The following is a 21882-nucleotide window of genomic DNA, read 5'->3' as shown; positions in this document are numbered from 1 at the left end:
CACCTCAGGGGAATGTAATCAGTCCTGTCATTTTTAATATATTAGTGAATGGAATGTTTAGCAGAGTGGGAGCAGATTTTGGACTTTCATTGTTTGCAGACGATGGGGCTATCTGGAAGCAAAGACGGAAAAGGTCAATACATTTAAGTTTTTCGGAATGTGGTTGGATGAAAGGATGACATGGAAGGCCTGCTAGATCAACATTGGGAATTCCTGGGAAGTGAAGGAAGAGTAAAAACAAACTTAAACTGAAATGTAAAATGGAGGAGATTGGCATTAGTTGAAATGAAATGTGTCCTCCAGTCTGCTGGTCAGTTGTACCATCATGGTTTATCCCAGAACCCAGGGTTGATCTATGCATCCTGAATAATAAGGAAAATATAGAAAGAAGATATATTGAAAGAAGTCAACGATCATATACAACAAGAATGGATAACATATTTGCAGATTTATACAGATGAATTCAAAGATCCAGAGAGTGTGAAAGTGGCATTTGGAGTTTCCATCCCTGACTTAAGTATCAAAAAAGGATGTAGAATTTCAGACCAGATGTCAGTTTCACTGCAGAGATGATGGCATTTTTATGTGTACTTTGGTGGATAGAAGACTATAAACCGGACAACTCAGTTCGAAGCAGAGATTCAGCAGCAGCTTTAATTACAATAAGTGATATCAAATCCAAGTCAGGAAGAGAAATTAGAAATTGTTGGTTGTAACTCGGTTGTAATTACCAGGTTGAGGCTAATACATTGTGGGCTTAGAAGTGGGCTGGCTCTGATCGGCAAACACCCGGATGGGCAAATGTGAGTGTGGAGCCTCAGAGGCAGTAGGACACATTCTCATCCAGTACAAGAACTACACAGGACAAAGAAGAAAGCTGTTCAGAGACCTGGGAGCTGCTGAAAAACAAACTGTAGAGGGAGGGGCGGTAATGCTCCATTTAATGGTTGCCCACCGCCGTTAAAATACAACGAAGAAGAACTGTAGAGGGCAGCAATTACGCCATTGCAGCGTCTAACCTGCCAAACCCAAGCAGAAGAAGAAGACGAAGAAGAAGAAAAAGAGAGCGAGACAGACAGACAGACAGACAGACAGACAGACAGACAGACAGACTCTCTTCACTTATGGGGCATTATTCCAGGTATGGGGACGCATATTACTGTTGGAACCATTAGAAAGTGAAGGCTGCATAATATAACCCATTTAAAAGGTATCTTTCAGTGGCCTTGATGCTCTTCTGACAGTGTCAGGAAGCACGAGCCTGACAGACCAGCTCCGGGTCAAACCATTCCAATGGGGGGGGAGGGGGTTGTTGGTTGTTGGTTGTTAGTGGGAGTGGAGCCGTGTCTCTGTGGAAAGGCCTGCTCTCTCTACTCGGCAACTATAAAGTAAGAAACAAACTCACTCCGACCTGTTAATGCGACCATAAAGTAACTATTTCCTAGTCGTATCTCTTCCCATACACCACTTCATGAGCGTTTTGTTCGTTCTCCTTCGCAAAGTAGCCGAACGAGGTGTTGAACTTTTCCTGTTTGCTAACAGTTTGTGTCCGATGAAACGTGCTCCGTCTGTTCAGGAAGAATTAAACCTGCACGTTGCTTTAGCTTATTTACTGGTTTAATGTGTGGGTTTGTTTGTTCGAAGCCCTCGAAGTGAGCAGTGCTCGATGAGCCCGGGGCTGTGCTGGCTGGGCGTGTTGTCCTGAGCTCCACTGTTTACTGCAGGTTTGTTTGTTTCTGTGCTGGGAATCCTCTGGAGTCCATGTTGGCACGTCTGAATGGATCCAGGTCCACAAAGGTGGTGGCTGTAGAAATATCCGGACTGATTGACACTGCTGCCTCCACTGTTTGTTTGATATCAATGAAAGTCTGGTAACTGGGACACGTGCAGGCTTATAAACAACTGCAGCTCTTGAAGGGAGTGTCATCACACACTGGGTGTTTTCATGAAAGTGTTGTCTGCCACTAGATCTGCAGCTCAGTGATGCTCTGAGACCACGATGGAGAACACGCAGCCTCCCACTGAGGGCGACCCTCTGAAGAGGGGAGAGGACGGGTCAGAGACGGCAACAACCCCACCAGGAACCGAGCTGAAGAAGAAAGGCTGTAAGGAAGTCCTGGGTTTGTCCAAGCTGACCCACTGGCGGACTGCCGTCTTCTTCCTGTCCCTGTTCCTCTGCCTCACCATCGTGTTTGCCTTTTCCTTCATCATCCCCTGTCCCGTGAGGCCGCAGTATCTCGTGACCTGGAACCGCAGCTTTTCTGAAGCAGGTGCTGTATGCCTGTGTTGCTTCTTTTATTTTTTTATTTTGGTAAATTTTGCATAGTGACTTAAATGTGACGCTTTAACTTTGTTCTGTCCTTCATCACAGCGAGCTATGACTTCTTAGCTATTGAACACGCGAGCGACGACAAGGTGATGGATGTCCTGTTTGTGCTCAAAGGCAGTGAAGGCACTCAGAACAAATCATGTGCTGACGCAGGTTTGATTTGCTTTTTGGAATTTCCTCCTGCAGAAACAGGAGTCGGCTCGCCGCGTGGTGGTTTTGTGCTGAACTCGGTGTGTTCTCCAGGTCTGCAATCGCCGTGTGTGTTTCTCTCGGCCGTGGACGGCACGGATGGAGAGACGCTGTGGGACAGTCCGCTGGCCGCTGACTTCCACTGGGTCCAGTGTGGCCTGGAGGGTGAGACGGGGAGGAGCTGGGACTGTCTGCTGTCCCACGCTGATCTGCTCACCGCTGTGGACAAACACAAAGGTCAGTGACTCTGTGGGAGGAAACCAAAAGCACAAACCCAGACCTTCTCACTGTGAGGCAGGAGCCCTAACCACTGCTCCACCGTGCAACAACACCAAAATAATCACTTAAAAAAACAGTTTTATCATGTGGTGGGTTAACTTCAGCTGGGGTTTTGTGAACTGGTTCCTGGCTGCACACCGAGTCACAGTGAGAGAGTCCCAGGTTTGAGTCCAGGTTGGGGTTGGGACCCTTCCTGTTATTATGTGTGAGCGTCTGCCTCTCTGTTTGCTCTGTGACGGACTGGCAGCTGCTACAGACTCGACTCTGCCTTCACACATCAACAGCAGGACTCAGCTTCAGTCTGCTGCAGCCATGAGACAAAACATTAACCAACAAGTCCTGTGGTCTGCTGTAACATCAGCAAAGAGATGGAAGCGAATTGATTATGTTGGAGACAATAAAACAGCTACAGTGAAGAAAATAAATTCAGACTCTTGACAGCAGTATTGCCCAGACAGCTGAAGCATCAAATGACTTGGTCTCATGTGTGGCAAACCCCTGCTGCCTCCTGGTTGGTTTAGTAAGTTTAAAAAGCTTATTCTCAGTTTTATAAAGAAAAAGAAATGGTCCAGGATTACATTACTTCATGTAACTTATAACAAGGGAGGCGTAATGTGTTTAAATGTAGAGTGATATTACTGGATATCTCAACTAAGGTCTATAAGATCTTTTTTTGAAATTCAAACAATGTCGCTCAGTGGACAGAAATGGAAAGTGAAACATTGTGCCTTCATGTTTTTTTCTGACACAGGTGATTTGATTAAAAAAGAAACATATTCCAATAATAAAGAACATTGTTAAAGTAGGTAGGATGTAACAAGGTTTATGGAGGAGGCTGTTATTTTGTCACGGTTCACACCGATTTGGGGAAACAAAGATTTCAAACCAGGAAGAGAGGATGAAGTGTTTAAACAAAGCTCAACTAAGGTCTCGGGAAACGTTCAGAATGTACGACGTCGGCATGAATACTGAATCGTCAGGAAGCAATTTTTCAAATATCTTCAACTTCGACGCTACATTGGAGCAAAACAAACTAATAAGGTCGCCAAAAACAGTAAAATCTAGATTTGGAAGAAATGATCAGTGAAGCAGTTCCAAAAGAGGGATAAACTCAGAATTATATTATTATTAGTGATGAATTAAGCTTCATGAAACGCGGTCTTTATTTTCTGAAGCCACTAGATGGCGCTGTCTGTTCAACAAATGTTTGAAAGCACACTTCATCGCCAGTCTTTTCAGACTCTATCTTCAAACCGAGAGTGCCATCTAGTGGAGTCAGAAATGAAAGAAAACGGTTCATGAAGCTTCATTTGGCCATCGCCATTTAATATGTGAAAACCATCAGAAAGCTCGCCAGAAAGGTTGAATGCATGGAAACTTGATTGAAGAAAGGATGTGACGATGGAGGAATCTTGGCAAAAGCTCACAAATAAACCATTAAATCCAGATGACGGTTGGTGGAAGACCAACGGTTAATGAGAATATGAATATATCACACCTGTAAAATTGAACAAATGCAACCCAAATATTCCAAACACACGAACTGAAAGTAAACAAGCTGCAGCATTGTATGTGGGGATGCAGTTTTTGTTTTCTGAGCTCGGGCAGAATGAACGCTCCCTTCCCGTGTCGTCTCGTTCATGTTCAGGCAGTGTAATTTGGCAGCAGCCTCAGCCCACCGGTCTGCACAGCTCCGGGCCTGTTCTCAGCCTCCCAGACCTGGACGAGGATCAGGTTGGCGACGTGGCTCTGGTGGCATCGGACCGGACGCAGGTAAAGACGGCTCATCCACTGGAAACACTTTACTTCAACGACACGATACTCTCGTGTGTTTTTGTTTTGTTTTTTTCCTTTTCATCGCCATACAATTGAATGTGACGGCGATTCAAGTCCAGGCTGCATTAACGTGACGTTTCAAACCTGCAGACTCAGATGGTGCTGCTCTCGGGGAAAACAGGCTCTCAGATCGGCTCCACGGTACGTCTGGATTCTGCGGAGACGGCCCATTATCTTCTCCACCGCACCGCAGAAGGTTCTCACTATGTTCTACTGCAAAAAGGTTTGTTCCTGTCAAATCCACCGTCGGCCCCGTTATTTCATTGACCTGTGGAGAAATGCACCGAGAGCCTTTGGATGTACGCGCAGTATATTTCCATATTATCTGTAAAAGTGCTTCGAATCAAACGCCGCTGTTGGTGCAGACGAGACACTTCCTGAAGCTGAGTATGTATTTAGACAAAATGAGCTGCAAGTCAGACAGTGGCGTCATTTTACAGGAAGAAAAAAGAAGGGAGCTTGATGTCGGAACATATTGAGAGAAGAATTTTTCGACATGGATGAAGAAATGAACAGTTGGTCTTTAGATGAGGGACGTTGAAATATATTTTAGTTCAGGAGCCGTTGCTGCTGAGTGACGTCTGCTTAGTGACGCAATAACCTTTAAGATTTACTACTAGAATTACTACTGAAAACATCAAGCCAATTTTAATGAAACCTTCTGGTGCGAAAATGTTGGCTACTGTTCAGAAATGTGATTTAGATAAATCAATGGCCTCCGCTGTCGACACAAGATGAAGAACCTTTCGTTTCATAACGTCTTTAAGAGGTTTTAGTTTTCCTGAGTCCATATCGTTGGAACAAGTCGGTCAGTTCCTTCCCTCAACACAAGCGCTGCGCATGGTATTTGATGCGTGCTCCTAAATGAACTGCAGTTGACGGTCGGTGGGGTGTGAGTAAGTTGTGCGTTTTGTCCTGCAGACACTGGCCTGTACGGTCTGGCCCTGTGGAGGATCGCTGCTCAGGCCAAAGCAGGCCTGGCAGCCAGACTGAAGAAGGACAAGCACCTGGAGAAAAACGCCAGCGCCACAACGGGCCTCGTACCCATCTTTGAGTAAGAAGCCGCTCCCAATAGCCTCCTGCTTGTCCCACGTCAGCGGGCCCGAAGCCTGATGAACCCTCTGTCCTGAAGGTCTGATGCGGTGCGTGAGGTGGTCCGAACTGAAGAAGCGGACGAGTCCTCCAGCCTGCTGGTGGTGACCCGGAGAGAGGTGGCATTGGTGGACGGGCAGCATCTGCAGCTCCAGTGGAGGTTTAACAGCAGCTCAGTCCTAAGGTAACTCATCTATGGAGATAAATCCAGGACAAAAGGTTTGTTCATGTAAAAAAACAGGGGGAAAAAATGTAAATAATAAAATAAATAAAAAAATAAGTATATGATGAGGAGGACCTTTACTGTCTTATGTGGACACGGGAAACATTGCTTCTTTAGGTGTGGCTGTTAAACTTAGCAATGTGGAATATTTATAGTTTCTATATATTGGTACTTACTAAGATTTGTCATAAACAGCCTGTAAAAGTGAACCGTGTCCTCAACAGAACTTTAATTTACAGCTGTCGGGTGAATACAGTACATAGAAAGTGTTGAGTCATAGCTTTTCCTAAATGCTGAAAACAATAAGATCCCAATCTGAAAACAGAAAACCTGCAACTGAACAAATAACACCTGAAATCTAAAGACATATTTAAGAGTGAAAAATGAAAACTGTGATTTTATTAAAAGAATTCCAGAGCGGAGTTTAAATTCTATTTCGGTTAAAAAAAAAAAAAATACCTTTCATACTCTTATTTTTCTTTTGAATACAGTGTTTTTATTTTTTTAATTCAAACCCTTGAACTTTTAGTTTTTAAATAAATTTTTTTTTTCCAATCACCTTGTTTCTATTTTGTTTTGTTTTTCAAGTTAACATACCTTTTGGCCTGGACTCTGCGCCGTACTCTTCTCTGTTATTTTCTTTTAACAGCTGATGGATTTAGCTGTTTTGTGATTTGTTTTTTAAAACAATCACTTTGAGTCCAGCGTGACGAGTATCTAGAACAGGCGTGTCAAACATAAGGCCCCTGGACCGAAGCCAGCAAACTAACATCAGAGGCTCAAAGCCATGCTGATGGGGGGAATTTGTAAAAACTCATAATGCAACAGTTAGAGAAGATTTTTGGGACATTTCACTGGATTTAGCAAGTTCAATTATTAAAATTGGCTTTTATGTTGAGATTGTAGTCATTTTCGCTACTAACTTAGTTAGTAGTTATTCCACAGAAAATCTCTTAAGTTTAAATTTCAAGGTTATTCTGGCACTATTTTACCAGTCCGGTCCAGTTGAGATGAAACCGTGGCCCCTGAACTAAAAGGTGTTTGACACTCCTGAACTAGAATGAGTTGTGTTTTTCTTTCAGGCAGCCCTCCTGTGGCCACTTCAACAAAGATGGCTTTCTTGATGTCATGGTTGAAGAGGACATCGGCAGCAACACCAAGAGGGTTTGTTGGATTTAACACCAACAAAGACATAGGCGAGGTCACGTCCCGTCAGCTTTAACTTCTGCTCTGGGTCTTGTCCTGTAGGTGGCCATCCTGGACGGGAAGTCTGGCGGCGTGCTGTGGGAGGTCAATCTATTGGCCAGTCCCAATTCCCCGAGGCCAGCCTCAGTTCACACCACCAACCTGGTGTCCATCTTCATGTTTTGGGGCTTGATGGCCCCCGAGTCCAACTCCTCTGTGAGTTCTTATCGATAAAGACACATTAGAGTCTTAAGAAAAAGCCAACGGTGACAGTAGAGTGACCGGATCCTAACTTACCAGATGTGGGACGAAAACTATGCTTGTGTGGGACAATGTGGGACACCAATACATCAAGGTTTATCATCCAGTTCAAAATAAATCGAAAGAAATTGATTCTGCCCCTCAGATTATAACATTACCATATATTGTTGTCTGGTTGATTACGTAACCCATAACAGACTATGAAAGTGAAAACTTAAACTTATTTTATTTAAATTTATCTTTCCCAAGTTCTTGCATAAGAAAACTGTCACTTCTCGTTGTATTCACCTTCGTGTGAAATGGGAAAAATGATTCCGGCAAACTTCACAAAACGCTTTCTCAGACTGGGTTCAACCAGGGAAAGGAGCAAACCCGGTCTGAGTTGAAGCTATGTGGCTTCAGAGGATCTTCCTCTGTGAACAATAAGACTGGGTCGGATGCTTTTCATTGTTTTAACAGAATGACGTAAAAACCAAAGTCGAAATAAAGACATATATTGTATCTTGTGCTTTTAAAGTTTCAAAAAGATCATGTTGAAGCCAGTAATGATTTTTTTTTTTTTCAAACCAAAAAAGAAAAGGTCAGTAAAGAAATTAGAAATGAGACTCGGTAGAGTAACTAGAGGAGCCAAGTGACACCATTAGAAATAGATCGGGTATAAAAAGAGAACATAAGATGCTTGGAATCAGTCTTGAACCGGATGTAGACTACAATAAACTGTACTTGATGTTTTGGAAAAATGGTCCAGCGTCCTCATCTGACTCAGACCAGGACCTTCAGACAGACGGTGATCCAGTCCTCATGCTACATGTTATTAAATCTCTTACTGGTATCATTTAGCTATTAGGAAATTCACCATCAGATGTTTTCTGTCAGGTGCCGTTCGCTGACGACCGACGTTCCTACATGCTGCATCCGCTGTACTCTAAAGTTCTCCTGGAGTCCACCAACGTGATGGATCACATCATCACATTCAAAGGTGCGTTTTCTACTTGATTTTCCACAGCATGTGGATGAAAGTGGTACAAAACATGAGGATCGGTTCTTTTCTTCTTTTTTTTTAAATTTGTTTGGTTTATCTTTTCCCTTCCAGCCACGCTGATGGAGCGTGGACGCCACGCGGCCTACATCCTGCTCACCGGCCCCGTGTCGGAGGGAGCGGAGGGCACGGTGGTCCTCAGCAAGCGGAAGCTGAAGCAGGACGTCCCGCTCAGCAAGGTGCTCCGCATCGGCGGCGGCGGCGGTTCAGAGACCAACGAGGAGATCAAGGAGGCCTTCAACCGCCTCCGCTTCAGCGACTAGTGAGACGAGCGACTGTGAACGAACGGACGGGTCGTCACAGTCGACTGCTCGGTCCTGCTGACTTAACTTTCAAAAACCAAAGTATCGACACTAGTGAGGACGTTCTCCACGTTCACCACCAAAGAAATTCCTGTGTTTTGAGAGCTTTAGGGTGGCTTGACGTGACAGTTCTTTCTTTACTCTTCATCACAAAGTGGGCATCATCTGTCTGCAGACTTGACTGGATGTATATTATCAAACCTTCAATCTGTTTAGTGTCCAAAACGCTGCTGTTAGCTGACAATCACTGTGCACACACTGCTGATAAATGCTTTTATCCAAGTCATATATTTTTTTCTTTGGATCTATGCAACTGTGAGCCACCCTGTGCTTTAAAGAAGATATAAAAAAGATGATACTGTTATTTTTAATAACCGTAGCCTTAAAGGAGGGTGACTGATGGGGCTGTTTCAGTTTGAGTGAATTTACTTAAACTTTACTGTAAAACAGATAAGACACCTCAAAGTATTCACCATGCATATAAAATGATTGTTTTTAAATCATAGTATACTTGACAGTCAAAACATACATTGCAACTTCAATCCAAGATGCTGTAAATCGTTATTCTCTAATGCTTTTTGAACTTTACTGAGTTACTACTCTGAGTTAGAGCACCTTCTGAAACTGTTAATTTTTCTCTCCAAGCTTTACATCTGATAAAGAAGTGGATTTGAGATTCTTGTTTTTTTTTTTCTGTACATTATTATATTGAACCTGTGGAACGGGCCTTCACTGAAGCTGATTCTTCTTTCTGACCTGTAATAAAAATGTTTGAAAATAAGCTTAAATGAGACTTTCAAAAGGTACTGTTGGGCTGGGTTCTTTGTGGAATTTGCAGCTTCTCCCTGTGTGTGCATGAGTTACCTTCTATTACTCTGGCTAAAACTGCTCTTAGATGTGAATTGTGTAGTAGTAAAAACATACAAGACACTTTTATGAAAAGTACTCAAAGTTTCACTTTCAATCACAATAAGTTCAATTTGTTTCATAAAGTATGGACCATTAACTATTCACTGAACAAAGTAAATATAAAGATTGCACAATGCTGAACAAAAATAAATATAAAGAAGGTATGACGAAAGTCTCTGAAGCAAAACAATTTTAATGATTGAATATTGGTTGAAATTGTGGGAAACTGGGATTACATCAGTGGTGTCTTTCGTCTGTTAAACTTAAAAAGTGGATGTTTCTTTGGAATGTTTACAATCTGCTGCACGGTTCGACCAGAAGACGGACTTCCGCTATGCAAGTCACGTGACTTCCGGTGATTCGCAACTGTAGTCTGCAGTCTGGTCCTGTTGTCTGTTTCTGAGAAGAATATAATCACTTCTGACCCCAAACGCATTTCCTGGAAATGATCCTATTTCATTTGCATTTTCGTTCCAAGTTTCACACATTTTTATTCCAAAGAGCACGTATCTGGAGCGGGGACGTTTGGCGTGTGTGTTCTTGAACGCATCATGTCGGACTTCATTTCCCACAATGCACCGGTGAAAGACAGACTCACAAAGTCCGAATTGTTTTTATCTGCTGTAAAAAAGTTTCAGAGTGAGTTAAAAAAAAAAACACACACACAAATGTTCCTGGTGATGTTGAACTAGGTGCTGCTCTACGTGTTGTTCCATCAAAGAGGAGCCGGACTTTTTTCAACTCGTTTTCTTAATCAGGTAAAGAACTACTGCATTAGTTAATGTTAACCAACTAAAATCTAATCTTACAGTAAGTCAGAATAGGTGTTAAAGTCATGAGTTGTAGTGTTACAGGGGGATTAGTGTGTTTGGAACCAACTTAATGTAAAATGATCGACATTGTTACCTTTACATGCAAGGCTGATGGTCTAATACTGGTAATTGAAATGAAGTTAGATGTGGCTTTCAGCCTCTGTGGCACCTACAAATAATGTTGCAATGTAGCACAACAAAAGACCTTAAAAAAAAAAACACAATCAAAAACCTTGCAATCATGTCAGCAAGATGAGACTTTCGTAATGCATACGTTACAGCTTCAGGTCCTTGTTTGATCCTAGTAATGTCAATTACTATTATTTGTGGTTTGTTTAACAGAATGGCAGAGCCACAGAGACAAGGCGAGGTGCTGCCTGAAGATGTCGGTACAGATGACTGCCTGACTTCATACACACACATCTACAGTCCGGATTTACTAAAGTAAGTGTTGACATGTGAGCTATTTTCCCCTTGTATGTCTTCATCCACTCTGCTAACTGAGCTTTGCTTTATTTTTCAGAGATAAAGTTGCTTTTATAACCGGTGGAGGGTCAGGGATCGGGCTCCGTATAGCTGATGTTTTCATGAGGTTTGTTTTGGTTTTTTCCACTGAAATGCAAAGATTTAGCAGAAATATTCACGTTTAGTTGTACTTGTTTCTCTAGTTTTTGTCAATAATATTACTACATTACAATTGTTCAGAAACACACTAGTGTAAAGCTGATTGTTTTGACCCCTAAAACCAGGAGAATACGAGGAGATAATAATAATAATATTGTCTTTGTACTCCCCTCAGGGAATATAATGACTGCATGCACTGACTTTGGTCTTGATAAAATGTTGAATCTCTTTTAGCTCCATATCCATCATATCATGAACTCATACATTGCCATTTTCCTCTAAACTCGATATGGAATATTAGTTACAGCATCTCTAGTCTCGGCCTTTCTGTTTTTTCTGCTGGTGTGTTATATATAATAACCGTTGTTACTCTGTTAAAGGCGGTTGTGTCATGACGTGTAATACAAAGCAATAAAATGTGTTGGTGAGCTTCTCTTATCTCACCGTCAGACTTTCATCGTTTTGCTTGTGGGACAAAGTTGACAAAGTTTAATAATTTACCCGTGTAGGCAGGCAAGGTTCATTGTTATTCAAATCGGCGTACATCGAGGACCTTTTTCTTAACTTGTTGATACATTACCCCTCGGCAATGCTTTAAAAAGATGACCTTACATTTCCGGCATTCTGTCCCTCACTGTCGCTTAAACATTCTCCAGCTGACTTTCACTTATGAAACCATCAGATTTTCAGGTTTTATTCAGCACAATGTTTCTTTGACTCACTACAGCGTCACATTTAGTTCTTTTTTCCCCCCCAGGCATGGCTGCGACACAGTGATTGCCAGCAGAAACTTAGACAAGCTCAAAGAGGTTGTTTGTTTTTTTGTGTTTTTTTTTCTCAAAATTCTTCCATTTCATGAAACGGCAATGTGAACGTTTGGGCATCAAACGTTGTGTGTGTGTGTTTCTGTTCTAGGTGGCTAAAAAGCTCGGTGCTGCGACGGGGCGCCGCTGTCTTCCTCTGTGTATCGATGTGAGGCAGCCGGAGAGCATCGCTGCTGCCGTGGACGAGGCTCTGAAAGAGTTCGGGCACATTGACGTCCTCATTAACAGTACGGGATGGAAGTAACGTGGACGCTTGTCTTGTCCTTTGAAAGCTGTCCAGCAGTAATTGCGGAGGTTGTACTTAGAGCTGTGCGGCACACTATCTCGGACTGCTGCAGGCTCGTCCCGATTAGAGTTTTACCGCAGTTCATCCGGCTACAAAAAGGCCAGAAACTGAAGGTTAATCAAAGATCAAGGGTGACCGGTTCGGGTTTAATCAACCTTTTTGATAATGCGCATCTTCTAATCTTCTATCTCTTCACACGAGTCCCTCTACAAATCACTACATGAGGATTAGTTAACCAACCAGGTGAGGTTAAATGAGCGAGATCTTGTGTGGTGGGTTGGTAGTAATGGTAGTACTACTAGTAGTAGTAGTGTTTAATCATCTGCTCCCTGTCACAGTAGTTACCACAGGAAGTTATCGCACTTTATACCATAGAGGAGGCGAGTTTTCTTGCCAGATGCCCTTAATGCCACAAATATGACTCTTAAGTTTTTTTTCTTGAAAGGACTTTAATCAAACATGGGCTGTTTAGTTCTTGGTTGAAAAAAAATCTCCACCTGAGTAGCGTAAGATAATATTTACAGTCCCAGTGGAAGAAGGTTCCAAAATCCAAACTTTGTATCCTCAAGTTTCATCGTCTCTTCTCTCTCACAGCCTGATAATCTCCAAAGTTTGGCTTGTCAAAGAAACGATTCTCATTATGCTGGATTATTGAACGTTATCAAAGCAAACTTGTAACTTTATAGCAAAGGAAAGGTGTGATCACATGATCGGCTGGTGGAATTCTGGATGGCAGCAGCAGAACTACAACCAACGATCATCTAACTCCTGATTGCTGACGGTTCAGGAAAGGGGCCGAGTTTTAAGAGAAAAAAACAAACATTGTTTTAACTCTTGATCTGTTTGGATCAAATTCGTCTCTCTTTTTTTTTCCCCCCGTCTGTGGACAGATGCTGCTGGAAACTTTCTCTGCCCTGCCGCGGCGCTCTCTTTCAACGCCTTCAAGACGGTTCTGGAGATCGACACCATGGGAACGTTCAACACCAGCAAAGTCGTTTATGAGAAGTGGTTCAAGGTGAGTGAGTGAGTGAGTGAGTGAGTGAGTGAGTGAGTGAGTGAGTGAGTGAGTGAGTGAGTGAGTGAGTGAGTGAGTGAGTGAGTGAGTGAGTGAGGCTTGCATACCTGTGGAAGGTTCCCACATTTTGTCATTTTGTTTATGTGGTGGACCAACACGTGTCGCATGATTATGAAGTGGGAGGAAAATGATATGTGGTTTATATTCATTTGTTTTTTACAGATGAAAAAGTAAAAAGTGTGGCATGCTAAAGTCTTCCTCCCCCTGAATCAATACTTTGCCGAGCCTCTTTCAGTCTTTTGGAGTTTTTCTCTACCAGCTCAGAACATCAAGGAAACTGAAAAGGTTTTGTTTTTTCAGAATAACTCAAACTGGACAATCTGGAGTTTGACTTGTCAGTTACAATAGAAGAACACGCTCTGATCGAAAGCTTTCCGTTGTAGCTCTGGTGGTATATTTCAGGACGTTGTCTTGCTGGAAGGTGAATCTCCGCCTCAGTCTCAACTCTTCTGCAGACTAACAGGTTTTCTTCCAAGATCGTCCTGTATTTCCATCTTCCATCAACTCTGAGCTGCCTCCCGAAGAAAAGCATCCCCACGGCATGATGCTGCCTCCACCATGTTTCACAGTGAGGTGGTGTGTTCAGGGTGAGGTGCAGTGGTAGTTGTCCACCGCGTGACATCCGACCAGAGCTCCTTCCTCCTCATGTTTGCTGTGTCTCCATCACGGCTTGGTTCAAACTGAAAATGGGACTTCTGGCTTCATTCCAACAATGGCTTTCTTCTTGGCCACTCTTCCATAAAGACTCGATTTGTGGACAGAATGTGGATCTCGGCCGCTCCTCCAGAGTTGCCGTGGGCCTCTGGGCTGCTTCTCTGATCAATGCTCTCCTGCCTCTGCGTGACATATTCATAGCTTGACTTTTTTTTTTTTTATAACTTAACTCTGCTGAAGCTTGTTATTTGTGAGAAAAAAAATTGAAAACCACGTATCGTTTCCCTTCCACTACACAACTATGTGGCACATTGTGTTTGTCCATCGCATAAAATCCTTTTTGGAGTTGTGTTTGTAACATGATGAAATGTGGAAAAGTTCATGACTAACTTTGCAAATCATATGTTGATCGTCTGTTATGTCTCTCGTTACTTTGCTGTTGAAGGATCACGGCGGCAACATCGTCAACATCTCTGCAACACTTGGGTACAAGGGGCAGGCCCTCCAGGTGCATGCTGGCTCTGCAAAGGCCGCCAATGGTAATGAGTGTTTTGTTATGAAGTATTCAATCCAAATGAGAATCTCTCCTTACTCCGTGCTGCCTTTGTGTTCTTCACAGATGCCATGACCAAGCATCTGGCCGTGGAGTGGGGGCCCAGCGGGGTGAGAGTGAACGCTTTGGCTCCAGGTCCCATCTCTGGCACGGAGGGCTACCGCAGACTGGGTACATGATTCAGCTGAACTTATCAGTTAACGATGCCAAAAACAAGCATTCACATCATCACTGGCTTATCTGACAAGGTCTTGTGGGTTTATAATAGTGTGTGACGATGACGGTTTTCCTCTGGAATGTGTCAGGTGGACCTCGAGGGGAGGCTGCTGGCGCCTTCCAGTCCATCCCCCTGCAGAGAGCTGGAAACAAGACCGAGATGGCCCACTGCACACTTTTCTTGGCCAGCCCGGCATCTTCCTACGTGACCGGCACCATCCTGGTGGCTGACGGAGGGTCGTGGCTCACCTCGCCCAATGACGTCGCCATGCTGTTGGGTATAGCCTCCTCTAAATCTGCTAAACTCTGAACAGGGGCTCTCCTGTCGTCCTCCTGGCTCAGGTGTGTAGGAGGAGGTGCGGCCGGAGAGACTGTATGACGAGGGTGTTATTGCGCTGCGTGTCGCATCATCCAAACACAGATGGTGTGTATCATGATGCAATCCACATTAATATGCCTGTCTCTCCTGTTTTTTTCAGGTTTGTGGTCGTCTGAAAAGAAAAGGGACAAATAAATGCTGAAAACGAAGAGATATGTTGACTTGAGCAGTGTTTGTGTTGTGTGTCGCCCACTGGTGTCTGTTAAGTGAACTGCAAGATGAACGTACTATAACTATGGTATACATTTACTTAGTAAATGCTCAAATCATAAAACAGATTTTTTTTTAAAAACCCATTCCATTGCAGATTTTTATCATGATGATTTTTGTGCAAGTTTATCACCAAGCATTTCATTTTTTTTTTGTCTTTAAAAAGTGTTATTTCTCCCTGGAACTTGTTTTAACACATTTCCATCTTGACAAGTTGGTGTTTTGTAACATGGAGGTAGCTGTTGGAGAGAGATTCAATTAGCTAGATTTTCCTCAACAAGACGTCAACCTCCATGGCAAACACAATAAAATGATTGGAACACAAAACTCCTGTATTGTATGTTTTTTGTTTTTGCTTAGACCTGGGCAGTATGTAGCGGTCAGCGTTCTCACCCGATGGCCAGAATGACTCATTTGAACTCTAAACTTCCTGTAGGTGTTTATGTGAGGTGTGTGACTGTTGGTCTCACTTTATTTTGGTTTCTTGGTTCATGGACACACTCAAAACTGTATGTGGAATCATTATTTTTAATGTGCAGTCTGTATATCCTGACAAAGAGTCCTAAAATATTATTGATTTGAGATGTATAAGGCACACTTTCTTAATGCAATTAAGTGGAGCTTAATGTTCCACTTACCCACTATGTTTTGCCACAAAATTGTCACTACGTTTTTATTCACTGCATTTTATTTATGTTCAAGGGAAGTTACAGACTTTACCTCATCATCTTGTCACAACAACCCAACATCAACTCTGATTTCAATCGAAATGCTTCAACGAATGAAAATATTTCACAAGACAAATGTTAAAAAAAACAACAATAGAAAGGTTGTAAGCAAATCATAAACATATCTGTGATGGAGAGAATCAGCGGGGATAAAGTTGAAAGAGAACGATGGAGCAGAGTCAGAAATCCTCCATCCAAATCAGGGATGTCAAACATAAGATCAGTGGGATAAAAACTGGCAACATAAATCTCATTTTGTAACTTTAAATAACTTTAAACTTTGTGATGTGTTCTTACTGGCAGCACGGTGGAGCAGTGGTTAGTGTGCTCACCTCACAGCAAGAAGGTCATGGGTTTGAATACCGGCTGGGACCTTTCTGTGTGGATTTTGAATGTTCTCCCAGTGTGTGCGTGGGTCCTCCGGTTTCCTCCTACAGTTCAAAAACAGGCATATGAGGTAAAATGGTGACTCTAAAGTGTGTGAATGTGAGTGTGTGTGGTTGTCTGTCTCTGTGTGTTTGTCCTGTGATTGACTGTCGACATGTCCAGGGTGTATCCTGCCCTCGCCCATAGTTATCTGGGACTCAGTACAGGATATAAGCAGTAAAGGAGATGGATAGAGGTGTTCTTACTTCAGATTACAAAAGAAGAAATCAGTTTGTGTACTTCAAGCTTTTGAAGATGTGTTTGAGTGCACGATGTGTGTACTTTTGGCGCCTCTCCCTCTTAAAACCAGACATGGCTGAGAGCTGCCGAAAACCTAAAATGACCTACAATACTCATGTCAGCCACCCGGGGGCGCAACAGCACTGGCGTTACACCATCACGGCATTTTATTTACCCAAAATGATTCATTTTGAAAACAATAATGACACCGAGTGTTATATAATTTTACACATACCCATGTAAGGGGATGCACTGGAGTGTTCTTAAGACATTTCAGGTCCGTTGAGGCTGAACTTTGACATCTGACTGAGGATGAGAGTGTGTGCATGTCAACAGAGCTGAACTGTTTGGACAAGTGGAGGAGAGAAACCGATATAAAATCATTCCTGCTCTCAGATCAGTGACACTGCGGGGTGTTTGTACGCTTGCGTGGAACGTCAGTGGTGTGTGTGTGTGTGTGTGAGTGTGTGTGTGTGTGTGTGTGTATGCGGCTGAGGAGGAGGAGGAGGAGGAGGAAGAGGAGGAGGAGGAGGATGGGTCATTGCTGATGCTGATGCGAGAGCTTTCACTGTGATCAACATCGGAGGACTGATGGAGCTCCTTATCCCGGCTTCACCCCTCCTGTGGCTGATGGAGGCACCCAGAGAGGGACGCTGAGGGAGACGCAGACCGCGGCTTCGCTTCTGATCGTTTTCAAAGGAGGACGAGGACAAACCGAGGGTCTTTTTGAGGAGGACTGGTCGGGTCGCTCTCGTCTGTCTGGCCTGTTCTCTGGACGGACACAGGTGGATCGCAGCTGGAAGGGGGGGAAAAAAAAACACAGAAAACATCACGATCGAAATGAAGACTTGACGCAGCTCCCATCCGTTCATTCCCCACCAGAATCGCCGGATATTGACGCCAAACGTTTGGATCGGTGATCCCGACGGGAGAAGATAAACCCCGGGTTAGCGAGCTAATAGGCTAATTCCGCTAGCTGCTGGGCTAGCAGCCGCCGGACCAATGGCACTAAGGAAGCGGGATGCTCGAAGGAGGAGTTAACGCCCGTTGCTGCCATAAATCCGTTCGGGGGAAGACGCTTCGTCTTACATGTGTCTGTCCACCTTTAAACGCCTCGGGCTCGGGGTTATTTCGGGTTTTTATTCGCGCTGTCTTAACGCCCGGGTTCCGCTCGCGCGCTGCGCTCCGCCGCTAAAGGAGCAGCTTGGTATGGTCGGCTAAAGAGAGCTCATGTTTTCAAACATTCCTGACTTTTAAAGGGGTTATTTATTGACGGCCGCAGGTTGTTTTGGTAGCTCGTGTTTTGTTTTAACAGCTTCCAGGCATGTCGAGTGTGAAACGTTCGGTAACGAGCCGGAGGGAAGCTGCCATGTCAGGAAGGGACATAGTGAGTCCAAACACATCACCTCTCACTTCATAGACACTTCACAACATCTGTCCCACACCATGGCGTCTGTGTTCAGCGAAATCTGCTCTGTTAGACCTTAGCATGTTTGGAGGAGTGAAATCATGGCATTACAACGAAAGACGTGGATCCAGACCACAGCAGTGAGATAAATAAAACCCCCAGCAGCTTTCACACAAAGACGAGGACTAAATGGAGGCGACAGTGTTGTCTGGCCCTCTGGGGCTCACGCAGGCATTCCCTCTTGGGTTTCAAACCCTGGACCCGGACAATGGAGCTGTGCTCTGCCCGAGCCAAAGTGGACAGACAGGTTTGGATTTCAGAAACGGTGATCAGCAGGAGCAGACCCCCCAGCCAAACCTGGACAAGCGCGTTTTTGTGGACAAACCAGAGGAGCTGGACAGTCTCATAGATGTTTCCACGTTTTCTTACGGAGATATGCAATTTAAAGGAGAGCTTAAGGAATTATCTTGCACAGAGAAAATCAATGGACTTGATGAAATCAGTGACACTACTTTGTCTTGGCTGTTTTCTCCCAACTTTCCAGATGTGATTGGGAAAAACTCAGCCTGTCATGAGGCAACTTTTACACAGGATCCCTGTCATGAGGCAACTTTTACACAGGATCCCTGTCATGAGGCAACTTTTACACAGGATCCCTGTAATGAGGCGACGACTCTCACACAGGATCCCTGTAATGAGGCGACTCTCACACAGGATTCCTGTAATGAGGCAACTTTTACACAGGATCCCTGTAATGAGGCAACTTTTACACAGGATCCCTGTAATGAGGCGACTCTCACACAGGATCCCTGTAATGAGGCGACTCTCACACAGGATCCCTGTCATGAGGCGACTCTCACACAGGATCCCTGTAATGAGGCGACTTTTACACAGGATCCCTGTAATGAGGCGACTCTCACACAGGATCCCTGTAATGAGGCGACTCTCACACAGGATCCCTGTAATGAGGCGACTCTCACACAGGATCCCTGTCATGAGGCGACGACTCTCACACAGGATCCCTGTCATGAGGCGACTTTTACACAGGATCCCTGTAATGAGGCGACTCTCACACAGGATCCCTGTAATGAAGCTACTCTCACACAGGATCCCTGTAATGAGGCGACTCTCACACAGGATCCCTGTAATGAGGTGACTCTCACACAAGATCCCTGTCATGAAGCAACTCTCACACAGGATCCCTGTAATGAGGCGACTCTCACACAGGATCCCTGTCATGAAGCGACTCTCACACAGGATCCCTCTCCAGAGGGCCCGGCAGTGCTGATCAGCTTCAGTGTGCCCTCTTCTCCAGTAAAGATTTCCCAGAAGGACTCTGAAATCAATGCAGGAGATGTGTTTTTGTTGGATTTGTTTTCAAACGAACAGTCTCCAGGTGAGTTTAACCCACACGGTGTCAGTGAGGAGCTGGGAGAAGAGTTTGGAGAGGAGCGGGTGGGTCTCCCTGTGACCGTGTCACCTGAAACCAGAGACCAAGGTTTATTCCCTGATCAAGTGACTCATCCACCTGATAGCACTACGCTACAAAGTTTACCTGAGAACTGCCTCCCACATGACCACATCAGCTCATCACTGGAGTGCTCTGAAGGATCCGTGCCTTTGTTGGATTTAAAGGTTCCAGACATTGACAGCTGTCTGAGCCTTTGCCCTGCCAGTCCAGCCTCTGTTGTCTGCACAGGAACGCTGTTGGATTCACCGATAGAGGAGTCGGAGGTGCTGCATGCAGGAGCTACTGTAATTACAAATCCTACTTCTGAGAATCAAGGTGAGAATAACTCTCCTTCTCCGGGTTTGTCCCATGAGCTCTCATCACTGACGCTGCCTCTGGCTGAAGATGGTCTCAGTCCAGATGGTCCCACCAGTGAGAGTCACTCAGAGGAGGATGTGTCCAAGAATTTGATGGAAGACATCAGAGATCAGGAGAGTAAAGACATGGCTCTGGATTTGTGCTTGACTGTGGAGGAGGTCCATGATGAGGACCCGTGGGACCTGAAACCACAGGAGGAAAGTGTTCCTGATCCGGCAGCCGAGGGGATTGAGGAGAAGAGCTCGGCGGAGACGAACCAGCCTGAAGGTCCAGCCTGTCACCAAGTTCCTTCTTTTGAATTTTCACTTCACACGTCTTCTTCTGAGGCGGGATGGACTAGTGAGCAAGCCGTGGAGACCATTTCCCTCTCTAAGATGGTGGTAGATGACTCACTGCCGATGGTCTCAGCTGCGAGTACGAGGGAGGAAGATGTCTCCCCGCTAAAAGCTGTGTTTGACGCTCTGGACCAGGATGGAGATGGCTTTGTCCGTATTGAGGAGTTTATGGAGTTTGCAGCCGCTTATGGGGCCGATCAGGTGAGATGCCTTGTTTTTCTTTCCAGACAAACGCTTCAGTGCAACACATGTTGAGTGGTATTCCATGTAAAACGATACTGGGCCATTCAGGTAAATGATTTAGTATTGACTCACCTCAGGCCTGACGAGAGCGACCTGTCAGATCCCTTGTGTCGGAATCTAATTACCAAATCTTTATAGTGTCTCTTTCAGGTATTTTTGAAACACATTATTAGAAAAATAGTCTAAATGTATTTATTTGAGTGAATTTCTATAATCTTCATAGTCATTAGTGCTGTTGTTTCTAGCAGTAGCTCCATAATAAAAGTTAACATCTTATTCTTATGTCCCCCTGTAGTATCTCAGTGTGATGTCTACTTAGACCAGGGGTCTTCAACCTGTGACCTCTGAGTTCCAGTGTATTTAACAAAAAATAAAACAACAACTCTTATCTTCCGGTTAAATAAACCTGGAAAAAAGCAGAGCAGCTAAACTGACTAAACAACAAAATAAGTTGAAAAAGCTAAAACGCATGAAAGAAAACCCCGAAAAACCTCAAATCAGTACAAAAAAAGAAGGAACATATTTCTAGAAGTCAAAATGTCTAAAACCAATATGACACTTTGAATAGGTAAAACAGCAGAAACAAAGTATAAAAAGTATCCCGAAATGAAAAAACCAACAACAAAACGGTAACATTTGGGTAAAAATGCTATAATAACTATGCAGAGTAAGTCACTTGAAAAGATAAGGGGCTGCTAACACAGCTGAAACTACTAAAAATGGCATTAATGAAAGCAAAGAAAACAAAATAAATCTACTAAATAAACTCCCCCCAAAAAATCCAACGTTTTAAATTGTAGTCATGAAACATCAAACGTGTGATTTTTATTTTGAAGGTTAAATTTTGCAGTTCCAAACAAATTTTAGGTGGTAGAAAGAGGGCCAAAGTGGCTCTTTTAGTCATTAAAGGTTGCAGATGCCAGGATCAAATGTTACAGTTTCCCAACAATCACTCTAATAATGCTGCACAATATTACAACCATCTGGATTAGTCTGTCATCTATCTCACAGTGAGGATTTACGCAGATGGATCTGCCACACATATTGTCTGTAAAAGAAGAAATCTGTCAGGCCTGAAACTCTTCCATATGTTAAGTTCATTTGCATAGGCTTTGCTCTGGGATTATCTGTTTGTGTGTGTGTGTCTCTGTGTGTGTCTCTGTGTGTGTCTCTGTGTGTGTGGGCAATCCCACTCCATTCAGATTATTATTCAGACTGTTTAAAGTGGAATTATTCATCTCTTTTCCACGTTTCTGTCACACATGTTAACGTTTGTGGAGAAGGCTCTCCTGCTTCCTGCTGTAAATGTTTGTTTTGGGCAAAGTGACTGTTCAATATCTCAGGTTTGTTCCTATGATGTAAACAGTGAGGCTGGTGAAGAGTTGGACAATTGCAAG

At 43.9% G+C, this 21882-nt stretch overlaps 3 protein-coding genes across 6 annotated transcripts in view; all 3 read left to right on the top strand.

The window, feature by feature from the left end:
* Window positions 1-791: 791 nt before the first annotated feature.
* On the top strand, window positions 792-9827 carry fam234a (family with sequence similarity 234 member A). 2 transcript variants are annotated; one of them, XM_080468531.1, is made up of 12 exons: window positions 792-1141; window positions 1969-2270; window positions 2372-2482; window positions 2573-2755; window positions 4446-4570; window positions 4724-4856; window positions 5555-5687; window positions 5766-5909; window positions 7031-7112; window positions 7197-7349; window positions 8271-8373; window positions 8488-9827. In XM_080468531.1, the coding sequence occupies exons 2-12, from the start codon at window positions 2000-2002 to the stop codon at window positions 8694-8696; spliced, it is 1647 nt and encodes a 548-aa protein (XP_080324657.1). In that variant the 5' UTR covers window positions 792-1141; window positions 1969-1999; the 3' UTR covers window positions 8697-9827. The 2 variants fall into 2 exon arrangements, with proteins under 2 accessions (XP_080324657.1, XP_080324656.1); XM_080468530.1 differs by having other exon boundaries at window positions 1022-1388.
* Window positions 9828-9987: 160 nt separating this feature from the next.
* decr2 (2,4-dienoyl CoA reductase 2, peroxisomal) lies at window positions 9988-15601 on the top strand. Of its 2 annotated transcripts, none has more exons than XM_080465621.1 (10): window positions 9988-10402; window positions 10799-10900; window positions 10980-11048; window positions 11838-11889; window positions 11996-12131; window positions 13081-13205; window positions 14365-14458; window positions 14539-14643; window positions 14778-14966; window positions 15168-15600. In XM_080465621.1, exons 2-10 carry the CDS (start codon window positions 10800-10802, stop codon window positions 15200-15202), a joined length of 906 nt encoding a protein of 301 aa, XP_080321747.1. In that variant the 5' UTR covers window positions 9988-10402; window position 10799; the 3' UTR covers window positions 15203-15600. The 2 variants fall into 2 exon arrangements, with proteins under 2 accessions (XP_080321747.1, XP_080321748.1); XM_080465622.1 differs by having other exon boundaries at window positions 10202-10402; window positions 14778-15030; window positions 15168-15601.
* A 1610-nt stretch (window positions 15602-17211) lies between these two features.
* Window positions 17212-21882, top strand: part of rab11fip3 (RAB11 family interacting protein 3 (class II)) — a 28496-nt gene continuing 23825 nt past the window's right edge. For both annotated transcript variants that reach the window (XM_080460477.1, XM_080460476.1), the window contains exon 1: window positions 17212-20443. In XM_080460477.1, the coding sequence (XP_080316603.1) occupies window positions 18269-20443 (2175 nt within the window). In that variant the 5' untranslated portion in view covers window positions 17212-18268. The remainder of the gene's footprint in view (window positions 20444-21882) is intronic.

Source organism: Lipophrys pholis (genome assembly GCF_963383615.2).
Source record: "Lipophrys pholis genome assembly, chromosome: 1".
Taxonomy (NCBI): Eukaryota; Metazoa; Chordata; class Actinopteri; order Blenniiformes; family Blenniidae; genus Lipophrys; species Lipophrys pholis.
Note: the sequence above shows the minus strand (reverse complement) of the source record. Positions and strands in the feature narration are given on the sequence as shown.

Coding starts and splice junctions, on each gene's coding strand:
- fam234a (XM_080468531.1), top strand. CDS start 2,000: ATGGAGAACACGCAGCCTCCCACTGAGGGCGACCCTCTGAAGAGGGGA. Junction 4,571..4,723: donor TGGCATCGGACCGGACGCAG/GTAAAGACGGCT, acceptor TCAAACCTGCAG/ACTCAGATGGTGCTGCTCTC. Junction 8,374..8,487: donor TCACATCATCACATTCAAAG/GTGCGTTTTCTA, acceptor TTTCCCTTCCAG/CCACGCTGATGGAGCGTGGA.
- decr2 (XM_080465621.1), top strand. CDS start 10,800: ATGGCAGAGCCACAGAGACAAGGCGAGGTGCTGCCTGAAGATGTCGGT. Junction 10,901..10,979: donor TACAGTCCGGATTTACTAAA/GTAAGTGTTGAC, acceptor TTTATTTTTCAG/AGATAAAGTTGCTTTTATAA. Junction 13,206..14,364: donor TTTATGAGAAGTGGTTCAAG/GTGAGTGAGTGA, acceptor TTGCTGTTGAAG/GATCACGGCGGCAACATCGT.